Genomic DNA, 20,099 nt, shown 5'->3' on the forward strand with positions numbered 1-20,099 from the left:
CTTTTTACTTTAATGCAGAGAAGGAAGCTTAAAAAAAGTCTGCCTTTAGAACTACTGTAAAGTGACTGTAAAGTTATTTTTTTTTAAAGCTGGGATTTGATTTACTGTAAAATCCATTTCTCTGATGTTCACTGACGGACACAGCTCCTGGTATTCATAACCATTGGGTTATACTGCCCCTATAAGGGGTAGGGCACTAGGCAGAAAATTCTGGCCACACCCATGGGCAGTCCCAAGGGGTATAGCAACCATCCCTCTGTGGAGTTATTCTCCTGACCCTGCTTGTAACAAAACTGCAAGCAGCTTGCTGTGGGGGAACCCAAGCCGAGTCACAGATCTTTGTGTCTATTCAGACATGAAGCCGTGACTCGCCCTGCCCCATCTAGCCCTGCCCCCCTCTCTCCTGATGGCTGACTGACTTTGATTAATCGCTGGACAAAGATGGGCTCAGGTAAATATTAGGGGGGCTGCTGCACACAGGTTTTATCTTAATGCATAGAATGCATTAAGATAAAAAAAAAAACAAAAAAAAAAACCTTCTGCCTTTACAATCCCTTTAATGCATTCCCTACATTAAGATAAAAAATGTCTCAGTGTTTGTATCACTACCTCACCCACCTGAATATTTTCCTGAGTCCTATCTCAAACCAGAACTTTGCACATCTGCAGTGACTCTCTTCTCACAGAGGCAGCAGCGGGAGCCATTGGCTTCTGCTGCGGTGAATCAAATCCTAAGAGCAGAGAACCGTGGCAAATCTGAGCCACGCCATATGTGTCATTAGATAGGCACAGCTCGGCTCAGGATTGAGTCCACAGTTGTGTGCCCATAGCAAACAGCTTGCTATGGGGGCACACAAAGAAGAGGAGTAGCCAAGAGCACCCGTGGGAGAAGAGGTTCGTGGTAGCTTTGTGCAATACTATTGTACAGAGCAGGTAAGACATGTTTCTTATTTTAGGGGGAAAAAAAGCCTTTACAAACAAATTTAAACATTTTCAAATTTTAAAATTTTAAAAATTAAAGCTGAACGCCAGGCAGATAAAAAAACAAACAAAAAAAAAATCCATGTATATGTATTCCGTTTTTAAAATAACATGTATTTTTAAAATGCAACTAGATTAAGTACCTTCATTTTATGTGGTTTTGGATTCTTACAATCATCTGTTCAGCGCTCTGGGTGCCAGACAGTCGTGATGCATGCACAACAGGAGGAGGAAGAGCAGAGTGAACAGAGGGATGTCCTTGGTCAGTCTGCTGCTGCTCCTTTTCAGTCAGCAGGCAGGGTGTGGGAAGGTATCACCACAGCATTTTCTAACTGCAACATAAAATGTGCTGTTATTTTTCTGGCTGTGCTATGCAACGGGATGGGTAAATCTTAAAGTGATGGTAGAGTCTTTTTTCTTCTCTTAAAATAACATGTTATGCTTCCTCCTCTGTGCAGTGGTTTTGCACAGGGCAGCCCAGATCCTCCTCTTCTCGGTTCCCTGGCTGGAGCTCCTGGCCCCTCCCTCCTGTTAAGTGCCCCTACAGCAAGCAGCTTGCTATGGGGGCACCCGAGCTGAGCTGCAGCTCCAAGAATCTATTCAGACACGGCGCTGCCGCTCGACCCCGCTACCTCGCTCACTTGATTGGCTAACTGAGTTTGACTAACAGCAGCGGGAGCCAATGGCGATAATGCGGTGTCTCAGCCAATCAGGAGGGAGAGTCCCGGATGGCTGAGGCACTTGTTGACATTGATGGCTAGAGAGGGGGCTCAAGTATTAGGGGGCTGCTGCTCAGAGAAGGCTTTTTAATTTAATGTTCTTGAATTCTTTAACCACTTAAGCCCCGGAAGATTTTACCCCCATTCCGACCAGGGGGTATTTTGCGATTCGGCACTGCGTGACTTTAACAGACAATTGCGCGGTCGTGCGACGCTGTACCTAAACGAATTTGGCGTCCTTTTTTTCCCACAAACAGAGCTTTCTTTTGGTGGTATTTGGTCACCTGTGCGATTTTTTGATCACGCGCTATAAACAAAAAAAAAGCGTCAATTTTGCAAAAATAATATTTTTCACATTTTTTTATATTAAATTCCCCCCAAAAAAAATGTAAAAATCCAAATTTTTTAACATTTTCGGCCAATTTGTTTTATGCTACCTATGTTTGGTAAAAAAAAAAAAAATCGCAAAAAGCGTATTTTGATTGGTTTGCGCAAAAGTTATCGCGTTTACTAACAAAGGGAAAGATTTTTGTCATTTTTGTTTTTTTTTTAACGCGTAATGGCGGCGATCTGCGATTTTTTTTGCGGTACTGCGACATTGTGGCGGACAGATCGGACCCTTGACTGACATTTTTGACACTTTTGGGGTTACCAGTGACATTTCTACAGTAATCAGTGCTATATATATGCACTGTTACTGTAAAAATACACTGGTAGTGAAGGGGTTAACTTTATTTGGGAGGGAGGGGCTGTGTGTGTCCCTAGGGGCGTGCTTTCTACTGTGATTGGCTGTGGCTTCAGCTGTAAGGACACTGATCAACGGATCTACATAGTAGATCCATGTGATCAGTGTCTTTGCAGCGAGGAGAATGACAGGCAGCTTGTTTACACAAGCTGCCTGACATTCTCCCTCTCCCCCGCCGATCGCCGAGTGGCCGGCGGACATCGGGTCCGCTGGTCACACGCGCGGGGGGGGGGGGTCCGTGACCACGCGGGAGCGCGCCTCCGGGGGCACGCGCTCGCTCCCTAGACCCTCACAAGCAAGCAACGTAGCCTTACGTTAGTTTGCCTGTGAGGGGCTGACCGCCGACGTAGATAGTCGTGCGGCGGTCGGCAAGTGGTTAAGAAATAACGGAGATACAAATCCTTTGCCAGCTAAAACAGTTCCCTTATATGTATAGCATCCATTTTAGCTTTTTGCCTGGAGTTCATTTTTAATACACCTACCTTATTTTCTAATTTACAGCGTACCTTATTTCCCCAACAGGTTTTTTTATTCCAGAGAATCTGTTACCCCAACTCACAACTGACCTTTCAATAACTTCTCCAAATTGTAACTACTCTACCTTATTTACCATCTTCCTAGCAAAATCATGTCTTCTGTCCTCGCCCCTGCCATGTTAATGTTCTCCTGCTATGAATTAGACCAAATTGTCTTTATGGAAAGATGAGGCTCTAAAAGCAGACATTTTTGGAAATACAACTTAACATCTTACATCAACACAATGAATTAGGGATAAGTTACTTTTAAGCAAGTTATCCAACATGCTGATCTTTTCCCATGCTGAGAAAAGGAGCAGCTGAAGTAACGCTTGCAATAACTGGATGGCCTATAGTCGCACAAAAGGGAAAGCATTTAAGTCCAGTAAGCACTGCACTTGAATGCATCAACGAGAGGGCTTTGATTGATGCTTAATGAAGCATAAATGAAAAAAACGTTCCGTTTGCTCTGTGCCCCCAGCAAGTAATAAAGGTATTATTCAACAGTCATAGGTTCCTGGGCACGACCCAACAATTTTTCTGCTAGAACTGCTAAGGTGGAGATATCTTTTCAAACACACCATTACTTTTCCCTTCTTTAAAAGAAAATCTACAACTTAAAATGACTCCTCCCCCCAACCATGTAATCTCCCTCCATTTTGCTCTGCCCACCCCTTCCACTAAAAGGGAGAATTAGGGATTCAAGAAATCTTAAAGAAGCTGCTTCTTTAACAATGGTAAGAGTTTCAGAACCACAGTTTTGTCCTGCGTTAAACAAAATCCTTCATTATACAAAAATTTAATTATACTAAAATAAAAAATTAAATTCAACTGTATATGACAACACTCTAATATAAAACGCATAAAAGGTAAAAAAAAAAAAAAAAAAAACACCTGCATTTCATGCACCTTTAGTAATTTATTAAAAAATACAGTGCTTGGAGTTCAGCAAGGTGCAACCCATTTATTAACCCCCCCCCCCCCCCCCCAAAAAAAAATGCCAAAAAACGTAATGATGGTACAACGGGGCTACTTGGCCAATTCCATTTATATCTGGTTTAGAACAATTTAGTAATAAGCCATACAAAATAAAGTAAATTTATACATACTTAGAGGTGCTTTAGAAAGAAAGCTACATTTAGACTTTGGTTTGAAATAAGTTGAAAATAGACAAAAACTGTAAATTGTAAAAACAAGTTTGCGTTAATCTATTTAAGACTGGAGAACATTTCAGCACAACAAAACCATATGTCAGTAAACATGTTAAGCATGTTGGGGTAAGTGAAGTGTCATGGCAGCTTAGCATATTATTACATATAACATTTTCACAGTCTTCACACAGCATCTTACAAGATGGTGCTTCTTTCACTTGCTACAGAAAACACCAGTCGGCTATGGTGCAAATGTACACATGTAAGGCTTTTTTGGATTAATATTATGCTTTCATAGTGGTCCGATGTCTTAAAAAAAAAAAAAAAAAAATTACTGAACAAAAGAAAGAAAAAAAAAAAAAATGTACTGAACCTGACATATGAAAGTTAAAGGGAGACAGGACCAACCAGTCATGTTCTAGCTTTCATTTTGTACCCAACTTCAGAAAAGTAACAGCTCTGAATCTGATCTGGCTGTCATGAGCAATGTCTCCACCCATCCTACCTTTAAATTAGAGAAATATACAAGCCCCGTTATGCCAGACTGTTCATGGAATGTTAGTAGCCTGCACCTGCAAGAATCATTACCCTGTTCATAAAATGGCACGAGTATGGCCTACGTAGAAAGCTGCGCGCTGCAATGTACACAATGCTACATTACTATAGCACTCTTGCTAATTTACAGTAACAACAGTGCTCAGATAAAATATCTAACTGCTTGAAACTATAGATACACAGATGAGTCTGGTTTACCAACAGTGAGACAAGTAAAAATTGCACAACTAGGGGACAGGCATATATAGAAACAGAATATGCTAAAATGCAATGGCTACAGGGCTTGGGCCTTCAGTTCCTTGTAACAAGTAGAAAGCTTACATCTTTACAAACTGTAGCTATTCAATTAAGACATACAGTATGTAGGAAGAGCTACAGAAATGTATGTATTGCAGACACAGCAAATTAGGATAATGTATATTTTGAGTAGTTAAGCAGTAAGGGTTACACAGAGGTGAGCAAATAATGCACTGGCTTCTTATATGGGGACTCCCATATTTTTGAAACATTTTGAACAAGACAAATCAAACAGGGAAATCACCATTCTGAAAACCAGGAAAATATAATCAGCTAGTGTGAATGCTTCCACCAGCACCCATCCAGTAATAAAACATGGGTTTTGGATGGACTTGGTGACCTCAAAGTGAGGTTATTTCAAGCTAATCAATTTTCATACCAATGTGTGCCTAGGCAAGACTAAATAAAGTAAGAGTAGTGTTGCTATCATTTACCACCATTTAGTAATAACATAAAAGGGATTAAATACCAAGTTAAATGTACTGCTGTTAAGGCTGCATCAACTAAAATGCAACTTAATGCTTTTTGGAGTTTACATTCAAATTAGCAGGACTACAGCTAGTACCACCAAAACAAACCTTAAAATGACTTATGTAAAGATTTGTATTACAAAAGTATAACACTGAATGCAAGAGAATCTGAATGTAGTTTCAATGGATCGCATGATGAATTAAAAGAGAAAAAAAAAGTTCTGCAGGGCTAAGGCAAGCACCATTTTTTACAAGGATGGAGCTAAAATGACTTACAGAACAAAGATAAAAAAAAAAAAAGTTTGTTCGATATTTGGTGAGAAGAAGCTGCTTAGCGTTCACATAGGCGACACTGCTGCTTTTGTTCCACAACGTGAAATGAAGGACCTTATAAAACTTCAAAGTCCAGATATACTTACCTCTCCTTCATATGGAATGCTTTTAAGTTTGCTTACTGTTTGCAAAGTAAACAAATAAGTATTCTGCACAGGTGACAGATCACAAAAGTCCCCAATAAGAATTTCTGGAGCAAAACTGAACATCAGAGGAGGTAAGGCACCAACTCTTACTGTGCCTGCTAAGTCAGTGTCGTTGCCAGGATGATTACAAGAATTAACACCAGGATGACCACACAGATGATTATGAAGATCATTTTCTGGAATATCAGAAAAAAAAAAAAAAGAGTTAGAATCAATGCAAATGAGGGACAGCATACCATGCCTCATCTCATCTATCAGTATGTACTAAGTATAAACTGTCTGTACTTCCCCCCTAAACAACCAATCATAAACCCGACACTGCAGCTCACATTGGGAGGGTTTCAGCAACAGAGGCAGTGCTGTAAATCCAGAAAGCCATGGGCAGGACTAAGTGTGGCCAATGCGCTGGTTGACAAGCTACTGGCCTGTGAATCAGCAGTGGCAATCCAAATATCCATGCTCCCTGCAGTATTTTTTTTTTTATCCCACTGTAGTGGCAAGCAGACAGACAAAGCCTATATGAGAGCTGCAACTCTGCTCTGAATTACCCCTGCAAAATGGACTACTAATTAAAGAGTAGCTCCACTTTTGTTGGGGGGAAAAAAAGGAGCATTCCCCTCTGGGTGATCTATGTACATTGCAGGGATTTTAAAATACTTTGCTGCAGATTCCTACCTTTTGTTATTCTGAAGAAATAGCTGTTTGTCTGTCTATGTCTATGTGCTTAGTAAATCTGTACAGAAGTGGTTTTATAATTTAGGTTCGTGGCCAGGGCTTGAGATCCTCTGGCAGATGCCTCAGACGCGTTGGTGGTGCCTTGGCACTGATATCGGCTGATTTATGCCTTTCCTCCGATTCAACTGTTGTCCAAGTTCCTCCACAGATTGGTGTTAGAACAGGTGCAGGTGATTCTGGTGGCCCCAGACTGGCCTCGCCGGTCTTGGTACGCGGACCTCGTAAAGATGGTCGTCGAGCCTCCCTGGTGGCTGCCTCTGAGGGAAGAACTGCTATCTCAAGGACCGATCTTCCATCCTGATTTACGGTCTCTGGCTTTAACGGCGTGGCTGTTGAAGGCCAGGTGTTGAGAGATAGAGGTCTCTCTGATGCCGTGATTCCTACCTTGTGGAGGGCTCAAAAGGCTACCTCTAGGTAGATTTATCATTGTACCTGGAAGGCATACATTGCCTGGTGTGAGTCGCAAGTGTTGCATCCTCATTCTTTTTCGGTGGCAAGGGTCTTCGCTTTCTTTCAGAAAGGTGTGGAGCAACTTTGGCTTTGGGCACACTTAAAGGTCAGGTGTCGGCCTTGGACATTTACTTCCAGCGTCCCTTGGTTCCAGCGTCCCTTGGCCACTAATTCTTAGATTCGCTCCTTTGTTCAAGGGGTGTGTCACCTGGCTCCTCCAAGGAGATCCCCTTGCCTCCGTGGGATCTGAATTTGGTTTTGTCTGCTTTGCAACGACCTCCATTTGAGAATATCAGAGAAGTCTCTCTGCCTGTGTTGTCTCAGAAGGTTTCCTTTCTGGTGGCTATCACCTCTGCTCGCAGAGTTAGCGGCGCTGTCTTGCCGTTCGCCTTATCTGATCGTTCATAGGGATAAGGTTGTTCTGTGACCCAGCCAATCTTTTCTCCCTAAGGTGGTGTCTACTTTCCACCTCAAATGAAGATGTTGTATTGCCTTCACTTTGTGCGAAGCCCAAGCATCCCAAGGAAATTGCTCTGCATTCACTGGATGTGGTCCAGGCGATCATGGTTTACCTGTCGGCCACGGAATCTTTTCGGACATCTGATTCCCCGTTTGCCCTTCCTGAGGGTACTCGTAAGGGTTCGGCTGCGTCCGGTGCAACCATTTCCAAATGGTTCAGACAGACGGTTGTTCAGGCCTATTCACTAAACGGTCAGGTTCCTCCTTTTCCTGTGAGGGTACATTCTACTAGAGCCATGAGTGCCGATTGGGCTTTTCACCAACAGTCTTCTGTGGCTAAGGTGTGTAAGGCGGTGACCTGGTCGTCCGTACACACTTTTACGAAATTCTACAAGATTGACTTAATGGCATCCTCGGATGCTTCCTTTGGCCGCAAGGTTTTGCAGGCTGCTGTTTTCTGAAAAGACTTGTTTTTCTCTTCCTGGGGTGAATTTTCATTTTGGGGTTAGCTCCTGTTGGTTGAGCTTATGTTGCCCTGTTGGCTATTTTTTTTCTGGCTTTGATGGATCATTACCGTTTAGTTGGTTGCGTTTCTTCCCACTCCTTATGCCTACACTGCTTTGGGACATCCCATTTGTGAGGAAACTATGAAGTGGCTGCATCTGTCAGAGGACGTAAGAGAAAACGGAATTTTTGTAAAATCTTACCGTAAAATTCCTCTGAGTCCTCTGACAGACTCCGCCCACTCATTCAGTCTTCACCAATGGGTATTGACCTCTTATTCATAGGAGCAAGCTAGGTATAAGACTTGTTAAAAACAAAGTAATTTACATAGACACACCTATGGGGGCTGTCCCACTGGTCCAATACCCCCCTGCTATCAGCCATCCCAACTCAGTTTGGTAGCAAGCAGTTAAAGTCCAAAGAACCCCAAATAGAGGGGCGGGGGCGGCAACTGTCAGAGGACTCAAGAGAAAGGAATTTTACGGTAAGATTTTACAAAAATTCAGTTTTCTCTTACGTCCTCCGACAGTCGCCGCCCACTCATACAGTCTTCACCAATGGGATGTCCCAAAGCAGTGTAGACATGAGGGGTGGGAAACGCAACCGTCAGAAAGGCAACGCAGCACCCACCGCAGAGAAAGGAACCTTATGTTAACAGAAAGGTATCCTCTGGGCAACAGAAAAGCTCAACTGGAGCAACAACCCAGGAAAGCAAATAAACAAGGGGGAAAAAACCCCAACAGCAAAGACCCTGCAAAACTGGGGTCCCCTTAAGGCACTGCCGCACACAGAACTTTGTGGCCAAAGGAGGCATCTGCCGACAGCAGAACATCAAGTTTGTAGAATTTTGAAAAGGTATGCACAAACGACCAAGTCGCAGCCTTGCACACCTGGACCACCGAAGCCTGATGCCAGAAGGCCCAGGACGCACTCACCGCTCTGGTAGAGTGCGCCTTGACAGGGAAGGGTGGTACCTGTTCCTTAATCGAATAGGCCTGTACAACCGTCGGTCTGATCCATTTTGAAATGGTCACCACAGACGCAGCCATACCCTTCCGAGGTCCCTCAGGAAAGACAAAAAGAGAAGCCGACTTCCGAAAGGATTCAGTGGACGACAGTTAAACCCTGATCGCGCTGACAACATCCAAGGAATGTAAGGCAAACTCCTTAGGATGTTTAGGATTCGCACAAAACGAAGGCAAAACAATGTCCTCATTAAGGTGAAAATCAGAAACCACATTTGGAAGGAAGGGCTGGTTGGGTCGCAGGACCACCTTATCCCTATGAACCACCAGGTAAGGGGAGCTGCAAGACAAGGCCGCCAACTCCGACACTCTGCGTGCAGAAGTGATCGCTACCATAAAAGCAACCTTTTTCGACAGCAGAGGCAAAGAAATCTCCCTGATGTTTTCAAAGGGAGAACGTTGCAAAACGGACAGAACCAAGTTCAAGTCCCAAGGAGGTAGGGGCGCTCTCCGAGGAGGGGCCAAGTGATGCACACCTTGAATAAAGGTGTGAATCAAAGAGTTAGACGCCAATGGGCGCTGGAAAAGGACAGCCAGTGCAGACAACTGGCCCTTAATCGCGGACAATGCCAGGCGCTGGTCCACACAAGTTTGTAGGAACGAGGAGGGAAGCCCCCTGGATTCACATCAGGCAAAATAAGCCTTCCAGGTACAGTAATAGATCTTACCGGACGAGGCTTTCCTAGCCTTGAGCAAAGTAGGAATGACCTCAGATGAGAGACCCCCGTCTCTCAGGACCTGGCTTTCAACAGCCATGCCGTTAATGCCAGCGACTTTAAAGCAGGATGGAAGATCGGTCCCTGAGACAGTAGATCGTCCCGTAACGGCAGCCGCCATAGAGGCTCGACGGCCAGTTGAATGATGTCCGCGTACCAGGACCGACGTGACCAGTCCAGGGCTACTAGAATCACCAACTTCGGTTCCGAGACCAACCTGCGCAGGAACCTGGACAACAACTGAATCGTGGGAAAGGCATACATCAGACGATACCGGTGCCAAGGCACCACCAGCACATCCGAGGCGTCTGCCAGAGGATCGCGCATTCTTGCCACGAACCTTCCCACCTTGTTGTTTACCTGGGACGCGAACAGATCCACATCCGGGGATCCCCATTTCGCACACCGCATTTGAAAAACCTCCGGGTGCAGGGACCATTCCCCCTGGTCCAGGGTCTGGCGGCTCAGATAATCGGCCTGCCAGTTCTCCACACCCGGAATGTGAACTGTCTAAATCCCCAGGATGTGAGTCTCGGCCCAAGACAGAATGCTGGTCACTTCCTGAGCCTCCCGGGCACTCCTGGTGCCCCCTTGGTGATTGATGTAAGCCACCGCAGTGGCATTGTCCGTCTGCACCCATACAGGGCGGCCCTGAAGACGATCCGACCAATGGAGCAGGCACAGCCTGATTGCTCTCAATTCCAAGATGTTTATCAGTAGGGATGATTCCTCCACCGACCAAGTGCCCTGGGCAGACAGGTTGCCCAGGACGCCACCCCAGCCCGACAGGCTGGCATCTGTGGTAATCACCGCCCACAGCAACAGCCGGAAGGATGTTTCCTCCGCTACGGCTGGGGACTGAAGAAACCACAGAAGATCCACTCTGGTTTGGTGACTCAGAGACACCCTCAGGTCCAAGGACTGAGGAAGCCTGTCCCATCTGGCCATTATTTCCGCCTGGAGAGACCGCGTGTGAAAATTGTGCAGACGGTATCGCCTCGAAGGCTGACACCATCAATCCCAGGGACCGCATACAGGTCCTGAGTGACGAGGACTCGTTGTCCCTGAGGGACCTGACCTCGCTCTGCAGGGTGCGGAGCTTGTCCTTTGGCATAAACACCTTCGCTTGGGCGGAGTCCAAGACCATTCCCAAATATGGGAGACGAACCGAAGGAGACAAAGTGGACTTCTGAACGTTGATGGTCCATCCGAACTCCTGGAGCTTCTGAACCGGAGCGGAGAGATCGCGCAGCAGGCTCTGACTGGCACACGATCTTAACAGGAGATCGTCCAGATAACCCAAGACCGCAATGCCCTGTGCCCGTAATAGGCCCAGAACAGGAGCCAGCACTTTGGTAAACACCCTTGGAGCCGAAGCGAGACCGAAAGGTAACGCCACAAACTGATAGTGTTCCTCCGCGATAGTGAATCGGAGGTACCTCTGATGACCCTCGAATATGGGGATGTGTAAATACGCATCCTTTAGGTAGATAGAAGCCAGGAAATCTCCCAGACTCAGGGAGGCCACCACCGAGCGGAGCGATTCCATGCGGATTTTTTGCACGCGCACGAATCGGTTCAGAGCTTTTAAGTCCAGAATCGGATGCACCTTGCCCTCCTTTTTCGGCACAGTGAACAGATTCGAATAAAACCCACGAAATCTGTCCCGATGCGGCACCGGGAAAATTACCCCCTGGGCGAGTAAATCCTGAACCGCCCGATGAAGATCTTGCAGCTGATCTGGGGTCAAATAAAGATTTAAAATCTGTCCCCTGGTCGCAAAAGGAATTCGATCTTGTAACCTGATCGAATGATGTCCTGAACCCACCTGTCCGGAATGCGGAGCAGCCAAGGTTGGGGGAAACCGCGCAGACGTCCCCCCCCCCCACCCCTGAAACGGGTGAGGGCGCCCCTTCAGGCAGTGGCGGACTGCGCCGCCGCACCAGCCTGGGCGGCTTTTGGCTTGCCCGCCCAGGGCTTTCTCTGGCCACCCTGGCCCTTGAAAGGTTTCCCCTCGTCCTGCGCCTTGAAGGCACGAAAGGACCCCTGATTTGGTTTAAAGGAGGGGCCCCGCTTACCGCGGAAAAACGTACCCCTAGGATTCTGGGGCAACAGAGTGCTCTTGCCCCCAGTGACACCTTCAACCAATTCATCCAGGGATTCTCCAAAAAGACGAGACCCAGCACAAGGGATGTCAGACACAGTCTTCCTGGAAGTCTGGTCAGCCGGCCAGCTTTTCAACCAAATCAAGCGGCGATTAAGTACAGCAACACTAGTTAAGCGCGCAGCTAATGGGGCCTCATTCAAGGCCGCATCGCACAAATACATGACCCCTTGATAAATCTGGTCCACCATCTCCAAGCTAGTAGGGGGGGCAGAATCAGCCACGAGGGTGCGTCTGAGCACCTTGGTCCAATCCGCCACGGCTTGAGCCACCATGACAAAGGCGAAAATAGGTTTCAGCATGGAAACCGCCACCATGTAGGAATGTCGGGCAAGAGATTCCAGCCTCCTATCCGTAGGATCCCTAAACACCGGGGAATCCTCGGTGGGTACCAGAGTGGTCCTGTTCAACCTGGCCACAGTGTGATCCACTTTGGGAGCCACAGACCAGCGCAAATCCGTAGGAGACGCAAAGGGGTAGAGGAGTTGAAACTTTTTTGGCACCACAAAAGTGCGCTTCAAGTTGCGCCATTGTTCATTCACAAGGGAATACCTGCGCCGCCTTACGGGATCTGTGGGTACCAAAAGAGGACCGTTTTCCCAGAGGATTGGGCTCATTCTCCAAATGTAGTGTTTCCTTAACGGCGATAATCAGCGCATCCATAGCTGCGCGGTCCTCTGCCATCCCAGGGGGGGAATCATCCACCCCCGCAACCTCCGCCTCCCCCTCAGACTGAGAAGAGCGAGACCCTTGAAGGGGCACACTATCTACGGCAACCATGTCAGATTCAGAATCAGAAGAAAGAGAAAGCCTAGGCCTTTTTCTAGTATCCTGTTCAGTCATCAAAAGATCCACTTTCGATGCTAAAGTCGCAAGTGCGGCAGTCAGAGCAGAAGATTCAGAGGAACCCGAATCATCCACCAAAGCTGGGGGAAATTTTGCTGTCCTGGGACTACATAATAAACAGTTTCTATTTTTTATCAAGGTACTGGCCCTTTAAGCGCACCGCGATCCCCCACAGTACACCGTTATGAAGGATTCTGCAAGCAGACCCCCAAACAGGAATAAGCTGACAGCCAGAGGTATTCCCACAAAAAAACAGCAAAGACAGACCCACACAAGTGTTACCACACGCCTGCCGATCTCCTCTGTACAGAAAAGGGAAGTGATATCACCGCAGGAGGCTGAACTAGGACTTCAGACTAAAGAAACATGGTTGCCCATAGAAGTAATGGGAGGCTCCGGGAAAATGGCCGTAAACATGTGCTCAGGAGAACACATTGCCACACACAAGATGGTGCTGCAAGGCGCCAAAATACACTACATACATCGCTGCAGAAGCACCCACAGTGAAGCCAGCATGCTGCCCACACCTAAAATGGCGGACTTGCGGTTTTTAACCCCACAGCGGTCCCCGCACGTGTCTGCACCTCCACACACACCATAAAGTGTCACATAGGAGAGGGACCCCCACAAACAAACCCACATAGCGAACTAGCTGAGTTAGAGCCCCAGCAGGGACCGGGAGAAAGGGAGCCCCAAAAACGCACAGACATTAGGGGATACAACAGACACACAGGACTGCCAGCCCCAGACAGAATGTACTTACCGTACCCGATGGCGTGGGTGCCTCACATTGACGGGAAACCTCCCACCCCATATGGCGGGGGTGTCGTGAGCCAAAAACGCAGGACGCTAGCAACGCACGGAACCGTGGGTGAGACATCCAGGCGAGGTGGCCACCTCACAGGCTTGCATCCCTGAGGACAGGAAAGGGTCGTTTGCGAGGCCAGGGCGTATGCATAGCCTGCTAAACGCTCGATGGCGGGCTGGGATTCCATAAGGCCCTCTGTCCTGGAATACCAGGACGACCAGTGCGACTCCCAGCTCCGCGACACGGTCATCGTCTTGAAGAAGTGACTAACTAAACGCTGAGAACAGCTAGTAATGCAAAGAAAAAAACGCATTTGCAGAAATAAAATCATAAAAGAATAGAAGAAGGCTGAGACTGTAGCCCCAGCACAGGGAGAGCCTATCTCACACTCCTAACTAGGCAGAAGACAAACTGAGTTGGGATGGCTGATAGCAGGGGGGTATTGGACCAGTGGGACAGCCCCCATAGATGTGTCTATGTAAATTACTTTGTTTTTAACAAGTCTTATGCCTAGCTTGCTCCTATGGATAAGAGGTCAATACCCATTGGTGAAGACTGTATGAGTGGGCGGCGACTGTCAGAGGACGCAAGAGAAAAACTGAATTTTTGTAAAATCTTACCGTAAAATTCCTTTCTCTGAGTCCTCCGACAGTCGCCGCCACTTCATAATCTTCACTAATGGGGTAATTGACCTTTGCTCCGCAGGAGTAGCTAGGCAACAAGATTTGTTAATATCAAAGCTTTTAGCATATCACACCCCTAGGGGGTGGTCCCCTCAGTCAATACCTCCCTGCTTCCTGCATTCTCAACTCAGTTTCAGTAGCATAGCAGTAGAGTACATAAACAAACCCCAAAAGAGGGGCGGGGGCGGCGACTGTCGGAGGACTCAGAGAAAGGAATTTTATGGTAAGATTTTACAAAAAATCTGTTTTCTCTTACGCCCTCTGACAGTCGCCACCACTTCATAATCTTCACTAATGGGGACGTCCCAGAGCAGTGTAGACATGAGGGGTGGGAAAAACGCAGCCGCGCCTAAAGCAACGCAGTACCCACATCAGAAAAAAGAACCTTACCAAAGTAAGAGAACCAACTGGGCAACAGGAAAAACGTGCTCAACAGGAGCAACAACCCAGGAAGAACAAGTAACCTAAGGGTAAAAACACCCCAACAGCCAAGGACCCAAACAAGGGACCCTAAGGCACTGCCGCACTAAGAACTTTACGGCCAAAGGAAGCATCTGCCGATGCCTGAACATCCACCTTGTAAAATTTTGAGAAGGTGTGAACGGACGACCAAGTCGCCGCCTTACACACCTGGGCCACAGAAGCCTGATGACGATAGGCCCAAGACGTACTCAGAGACCTGGTAGAGTGCGCCTTCACAGGGAAAGGAGGAACCTTCCCCTTCAAAGCATAGGCTTGCACAATGGTCTGTCTGATCCATTTGGCGATGGTCGCAGCCGACGCCGCCATGCCCTTCCGAGGACCCTCTGGAAGGACAAATAGAGAATCCGACTTGCGAAAGGATTTCGTCGATAACAGGTAAACTCTGATCGCCCGGACAACATCCAAGGCGTGCAAAGCCACCTCCTTTGGATGCTTAGGCTTCGCGCAAAGCGAAGGTAAGACAATGTCCTCATTGAGGTGAAATTCCGAGATCCTCTTCGGAAGAAAAGAAGGGTTAGGTCGTAAGACCACCTTATCCAAGTGAATCACCAAGTAGGGAGAGCTGCAGGACAAGGCCGCCAGCTCCGATACCCTGCGAGCCGAAGTGATCGCCACCAAAAAGGCAACCTTCCTGGACAACAGAGACAACGAGATCTCCCTGATCTTCTCAAAGGGAGCATGCTGCAACATGGACAGAACAAGGTTCAAGTCCCATGGAGGTAAAGGGTCCCTCCGAGGAGGGGCCAAGTGTCGCACCCCTTGAACAAAAGGTGCTAACCAAAGAATTAGACACCACAGGGCGTTGAAAGAGAACGGCCAGCGCAGAAATCTGACCCTTAATCGTGGCCAACGCCAAAACGCTGGTCCACGCCCGTTTGAAGGAAAGCCAACACTCTGGATACCGAGTATGAGCGAGGGGAATACTCCCTGGACTCACACCAGGCAAAGTACGCTTTCCAAGTACGGTAGTAAATCTTCCCTGAAGAGGCCTTCCTGGCCTTGATCAAAGTGGGAATGACCTCAGGGGAGAGACCCCTATCCTTCAGGACCTGGCTTTCAACAGCCAGGCCGTTAAAGCCAGCGACTGTAAAGCAGGATGGAATATCGGTCCTTGAGACAGGAGATCTTCTCGAAGAGGCAGACGCCACGGAGCGTCGACCGCCAGATTCACGAGGTCTGCGTACCAAGACCGGCGAGGCCAGTCTGGCGCCACCAGAATCACCGTGTGCGGTTCCGAGGCCAACCCGCGAAGGAGCCTGGACAGCAGCTGAATCGGTGGAAAGGCATACATCAGACGATACTGATGCCAGGGCGGCACTAACGCGTCTGAGGCGTCTGCCCGAGGATCGCGCGTCCTTGCCACGAACCTTTCCACCTTGTTGTTTAGACGAGGCGCGAACAGGCCCACATCTGGGGAACCCCACTTCGCGCACAACAACTGAAAGACATCCGGGTGAAGGGACCATTCCCCCTGGTCCAGGGTCTGGCGACTCAGATAATCCGCCTGCCAGTTCTCCACCCCCGGAATGTGAACTGCAGAGATCGCCGGGACGTACGTCTCGGCCCAAGACAGAATGTCGGCTACTTCCCGAGCCGCTCGGGCACTCCTGGTGCCCCCCTGGTGGTTGATGTAGGCCACCGCTGTGGCAGTGTCCGTCTGCACCCGAACTGGACGGCCCTGAAGCCTGTCCGTCCAACGCAGAAGGCAGAGATTTATCGCTCGCAATTCCAGAATGTTGATCGGAAGGGAGGATTCCTCCTCCGACCAAGTTCCCTGGGCGGACAGAACGCCCAGAACACCACCCCAGCCCGACAGGCTGGCATCCGTGGTGATCACCGTCCATGACAAAGGACGAAAGGACTTGCCACCCGACACCGCCAGGGACTGGAGCCACCACAAAAGACCCCTTCGGGTGAGGCGGCTCAACGAAATCCGCAGATCCAGAGATTGCGGACGCCCGTCCCACTTGGCCAGGATCTCCGCCTGAAGATCCCGCGTGTGAAACTGGGCGAAGGGAATCGCCTCGAAAGCCGAGACCATCAATCCCAGATCCAGATACCCCAAGACAGAGATGCCCTGGGCTCTCAAAGCCAGGACTGGCGCAAGCACCTTGGCGAACACCCGCGGAGCCGAAGCGAGACCAAAGGGTAATGCCATGAATTGGTAATGATCCTCCGCAATGGTGAATCGAAGGTACCTCTGGTGACCCTCGAAAATGGGGATGTGAAGGTACGCATCCTTCAAGTCGATGGAGGCCATGAATTCCCCCGGAACCAGGGCAGCCACCACCGAGCGCAAGGATTCCATGCGGAACTTGCGAACCCGCACAAAGCGGTTCAGAACTTTCAAGTCCAAAATCGGACGTACCTTGCCCTCCTTTCTGGGCACAGTGAACAGATTGGAACAGAACCCCCGAAATCTGTCCCGATGAGGCACCGGAACCACCACTCCCTGGGCCCGCAGGTCCCGCACCGCCAGGTGCAGATCCTGCAAGCGCTCCAGAGACAGCTGAAGATTTGAGGGAAAAAATCTGCTCGCCGGCCGAGAGAGAAACTTGATCTTGTATCCAGATCGAACGATTTCCTGAACCCACCTGTCTCGAATGCGGGCCAGCCAGGGTTGAAGAAAACCGAGCAAACGTCCCCCCACCCCAGAACCAAGTGAGGGCGCCCCTTCAGGCCGAATTGGTATGGGCAGCGGACCCGGACTGGCCGGACTTCTGCTTACCTGCCCACGGCTTCTTCTGGGAGCCTTGGCCCTTGAAGGGCTTGCCCCTATCTTGCGACCGAAAGGCACGAAAGGACCCCTGAGAGGGCCTAAACGAGGTATTCTTCTTATTCTTGTGAGTTTGGGGTAAGAGAGTGCTCTTACCCCCGGAAATTCCCTTTATCAGAGTATCCAAAGACTCGCCAAAAAGGCGAGATCCCGCGTAGGGCAAATTAGCTAAAGTCTTGCGAGATGATTGGTCAACCGACCAACATTTCAGCCATATCAGGTGACGGTTCAATACCGCCACACTTGAGAGGCGTGCAGCCAAAGGGACTAAATCCAAGTCCGCATCACACAAATACATGACACCATGATGAATTTGATCCACCATAGCCAATGTTGTCGGTGGAGCAGAGTCAGCCACCAGGGTGCGCCTGAGCACCTGCGCCCAATCCGCAATAGCCTGGGCTGCCAAAATGGAAGCAAAAATAGGCTTCAGCATAGAACCAGCAATCGTATAAGCATGACGGGCAAGAGACTCCAATCTCCTGTCCGTAGGGTCCCGGAACACCGGGGTATCCTCAGCATGGATCGCAGTAGATTTATTCAAAACCGCCACCGCGTGATCCACCTGAGGCGGCACACACCAACGCTCATCAGTGGTGGGTGTAAAGGGATAACACAGCTTGAACTTACTTGGCACAGTAAAGGGCTTCTTTAAATTGCGCCATTGCTCATCAACAGCGCGCTGAAATTCCGCAGGGCAGGGGAAAACCTGCGCTGTTTTGCGTTTCCTTTTCGTCCCATAAGAGGACATCAAAGCAGGAGGACATGGTTCATCCTGCAAACGCAGTGTTTCCTTGATAGAAGCAACCAACTCATCCATGAGTGCAAGCTCTTCAGGCGAGCCAGGGGGAGAATAATCAACCCCTTCTACCTCAGCCTCCCCCTCAGACCCCCCAAGGTCCAGAGATGAGCGAGACCCTGAGAAGGGCACTCCAGCCATAGCAGCCCCATCGCCCTCTGAATCAGAGGAAATAGACAATCTGGGCCATTTTGCGGATCGATCAGCCATTAGCATCTGCACCTGAGAAGCCAAGTCCGCCACAATAGCAGCCAGATCACCCCCCTCGGGGGATGCAGCAGCCCCTTGGCCCCCCACCAAGGTGGGAGGAAACTTGCAATCCTGAGAATCCATGCCCCAGCAATAATTGAAAGAGGAGGACTGCCCCTTTAAGACCGCGGCGAGCGTAGCCCACCGCACACTACTGTATGTACCGACCCCCACAGGGATAAGGACACTGAGCAAGGAAATACAGGAAAAGGAAAGGTAAAAACCTGGAGAGACCACACAGGCTGCTGCCACCGATCGCTGTTCCAGAGCAAAAGGAAGTGATGCAATGACTGACCGCCCTATAAAGCCTATGCAGGCTACACAAACATGGCCGCTCGGCCGAGGCATTTCAGGCAATGAGAAAATGGCGCCGACATGTGGCTGTATGATCGATCGCCGCCAAAATGGCGGTGTTAGGCGCCAAAACACCGCGCCGTACCACACAGGGCCGGTCACCATAATTTGCCGCAAAAAATGGCGGGCCGCAGTAGCGGCCGCCGCACAGCATGTCCAAGCCCAGTCTGCCCCATACTCTCACATAGCAGAGCGGGAGAGCCCCCCCGCAGCCCACAGAAAGGCAGCTATTCCACACAGGAATCTGACAGGGAGCTCAGCACATACACAGACATGCAGGGTCACACAGTCACAGACTGACACCCAAAACAGACAGGTCCCCACATAGAATTGCACTTACCAGTCCGGATGGCGTGGGGAGCCTTCTCCAGCAACCAAACCGCTGCACTGAGGACAGGGAGTGTCGCAGCCAGGACGCAGTGGAACTGCGGTGCGAAACCGCAAATGGCGTCCGGTGAGGTAGCCACCTCACGGGCAGCATCCCTGCAGCGAACAGGGATGGGTCGTTCAATATGCCAGGGAAACCTGAGCTGAACGCTCGATGGCAGGCTGGGAAGCCCCTGGCCCTGAACCCTGGGATCCAGGGTGGCCAGTCCGAGACCCAGCTCCGCATGATCATCTTCATCCGAAGAAACTAAACTAATGCTGAGAAAAATAACAGCTAAGTAAAAGAAAGAGAAAAATACTCAAAATAAAATCAAAAAAGAGGATAGAAGGCTGAGACTGAAAGCCCCAGCACAGGATCAGCCAGCTACTCCTAAGCTAGGCATTAGAAACTGAGTTGAGAATGCAGGAAGCAGGGAGGTATTGACTGAGGGGACCACCCTCTAGGGGTGTGATATGCTAAAAGCTTTGATATTAACGAATCTTGTTGCCTAGCTACTCCTGCGGAGCAAAGGTCAATTACCCCATTAGTGAAGATTATGAAGTGGCGGCGACTGTCGGTGGACGTAAGAGAAATCAAATTTTTATAAGAACTTGCCGTAAATTATTTTCTCTGAGTCCTCTGACAGACGCAGCCCCGCCCCTCTATTTTAGGGTTGGTTGTCTTTTTCCTTCACTGCTTGCTACGAAACTGATTAGTAAGCTGGATGTGTCTGGAGGTAATGTCTAAGGGGACAGCCCCTAAGGGTGTG

The 20,099-nt window shown here is 49.0% G+C and overlaps 1 protein-coding gene across 1 annotated transcript in view; it reads right to left on the reverse strand.

Annotated features, from left to right (window-relative positions):
* Positions 1-5,728: 5,728 nt before the first annotated feature.
* Positions 5,729-20,099, reverse strand: part of STX2 (syntaxin 2) — a 121,698-nt gene continuing 107,327 nt past the window's right edge. Inside the window, exon 10 of the mRNA XM_082267026.1 lies at positions 5,729-6,088. Within this exon, the coding sequence (XP_082123152.1) occupies positions 6,011-6,088 (78 nt within the window). The 3' untranslated portion in view covers positions 5,729-6,010. The remainder of the gene's footprint in view (positions 6,089-20,099) is intronic.

Source organism: Pelophylax lessonae, assembly GCF_965119305.1.
Source record: "Pelophylax lessonae genome assembly, chromosome: 1".
Taxonomy (NCBI): domain Eukaryota; kingdom Metazoa; phylum Chordata; class Amphibia; order Anura; family Ranidae; genus Pelophylax; species Pelophylax lessonae.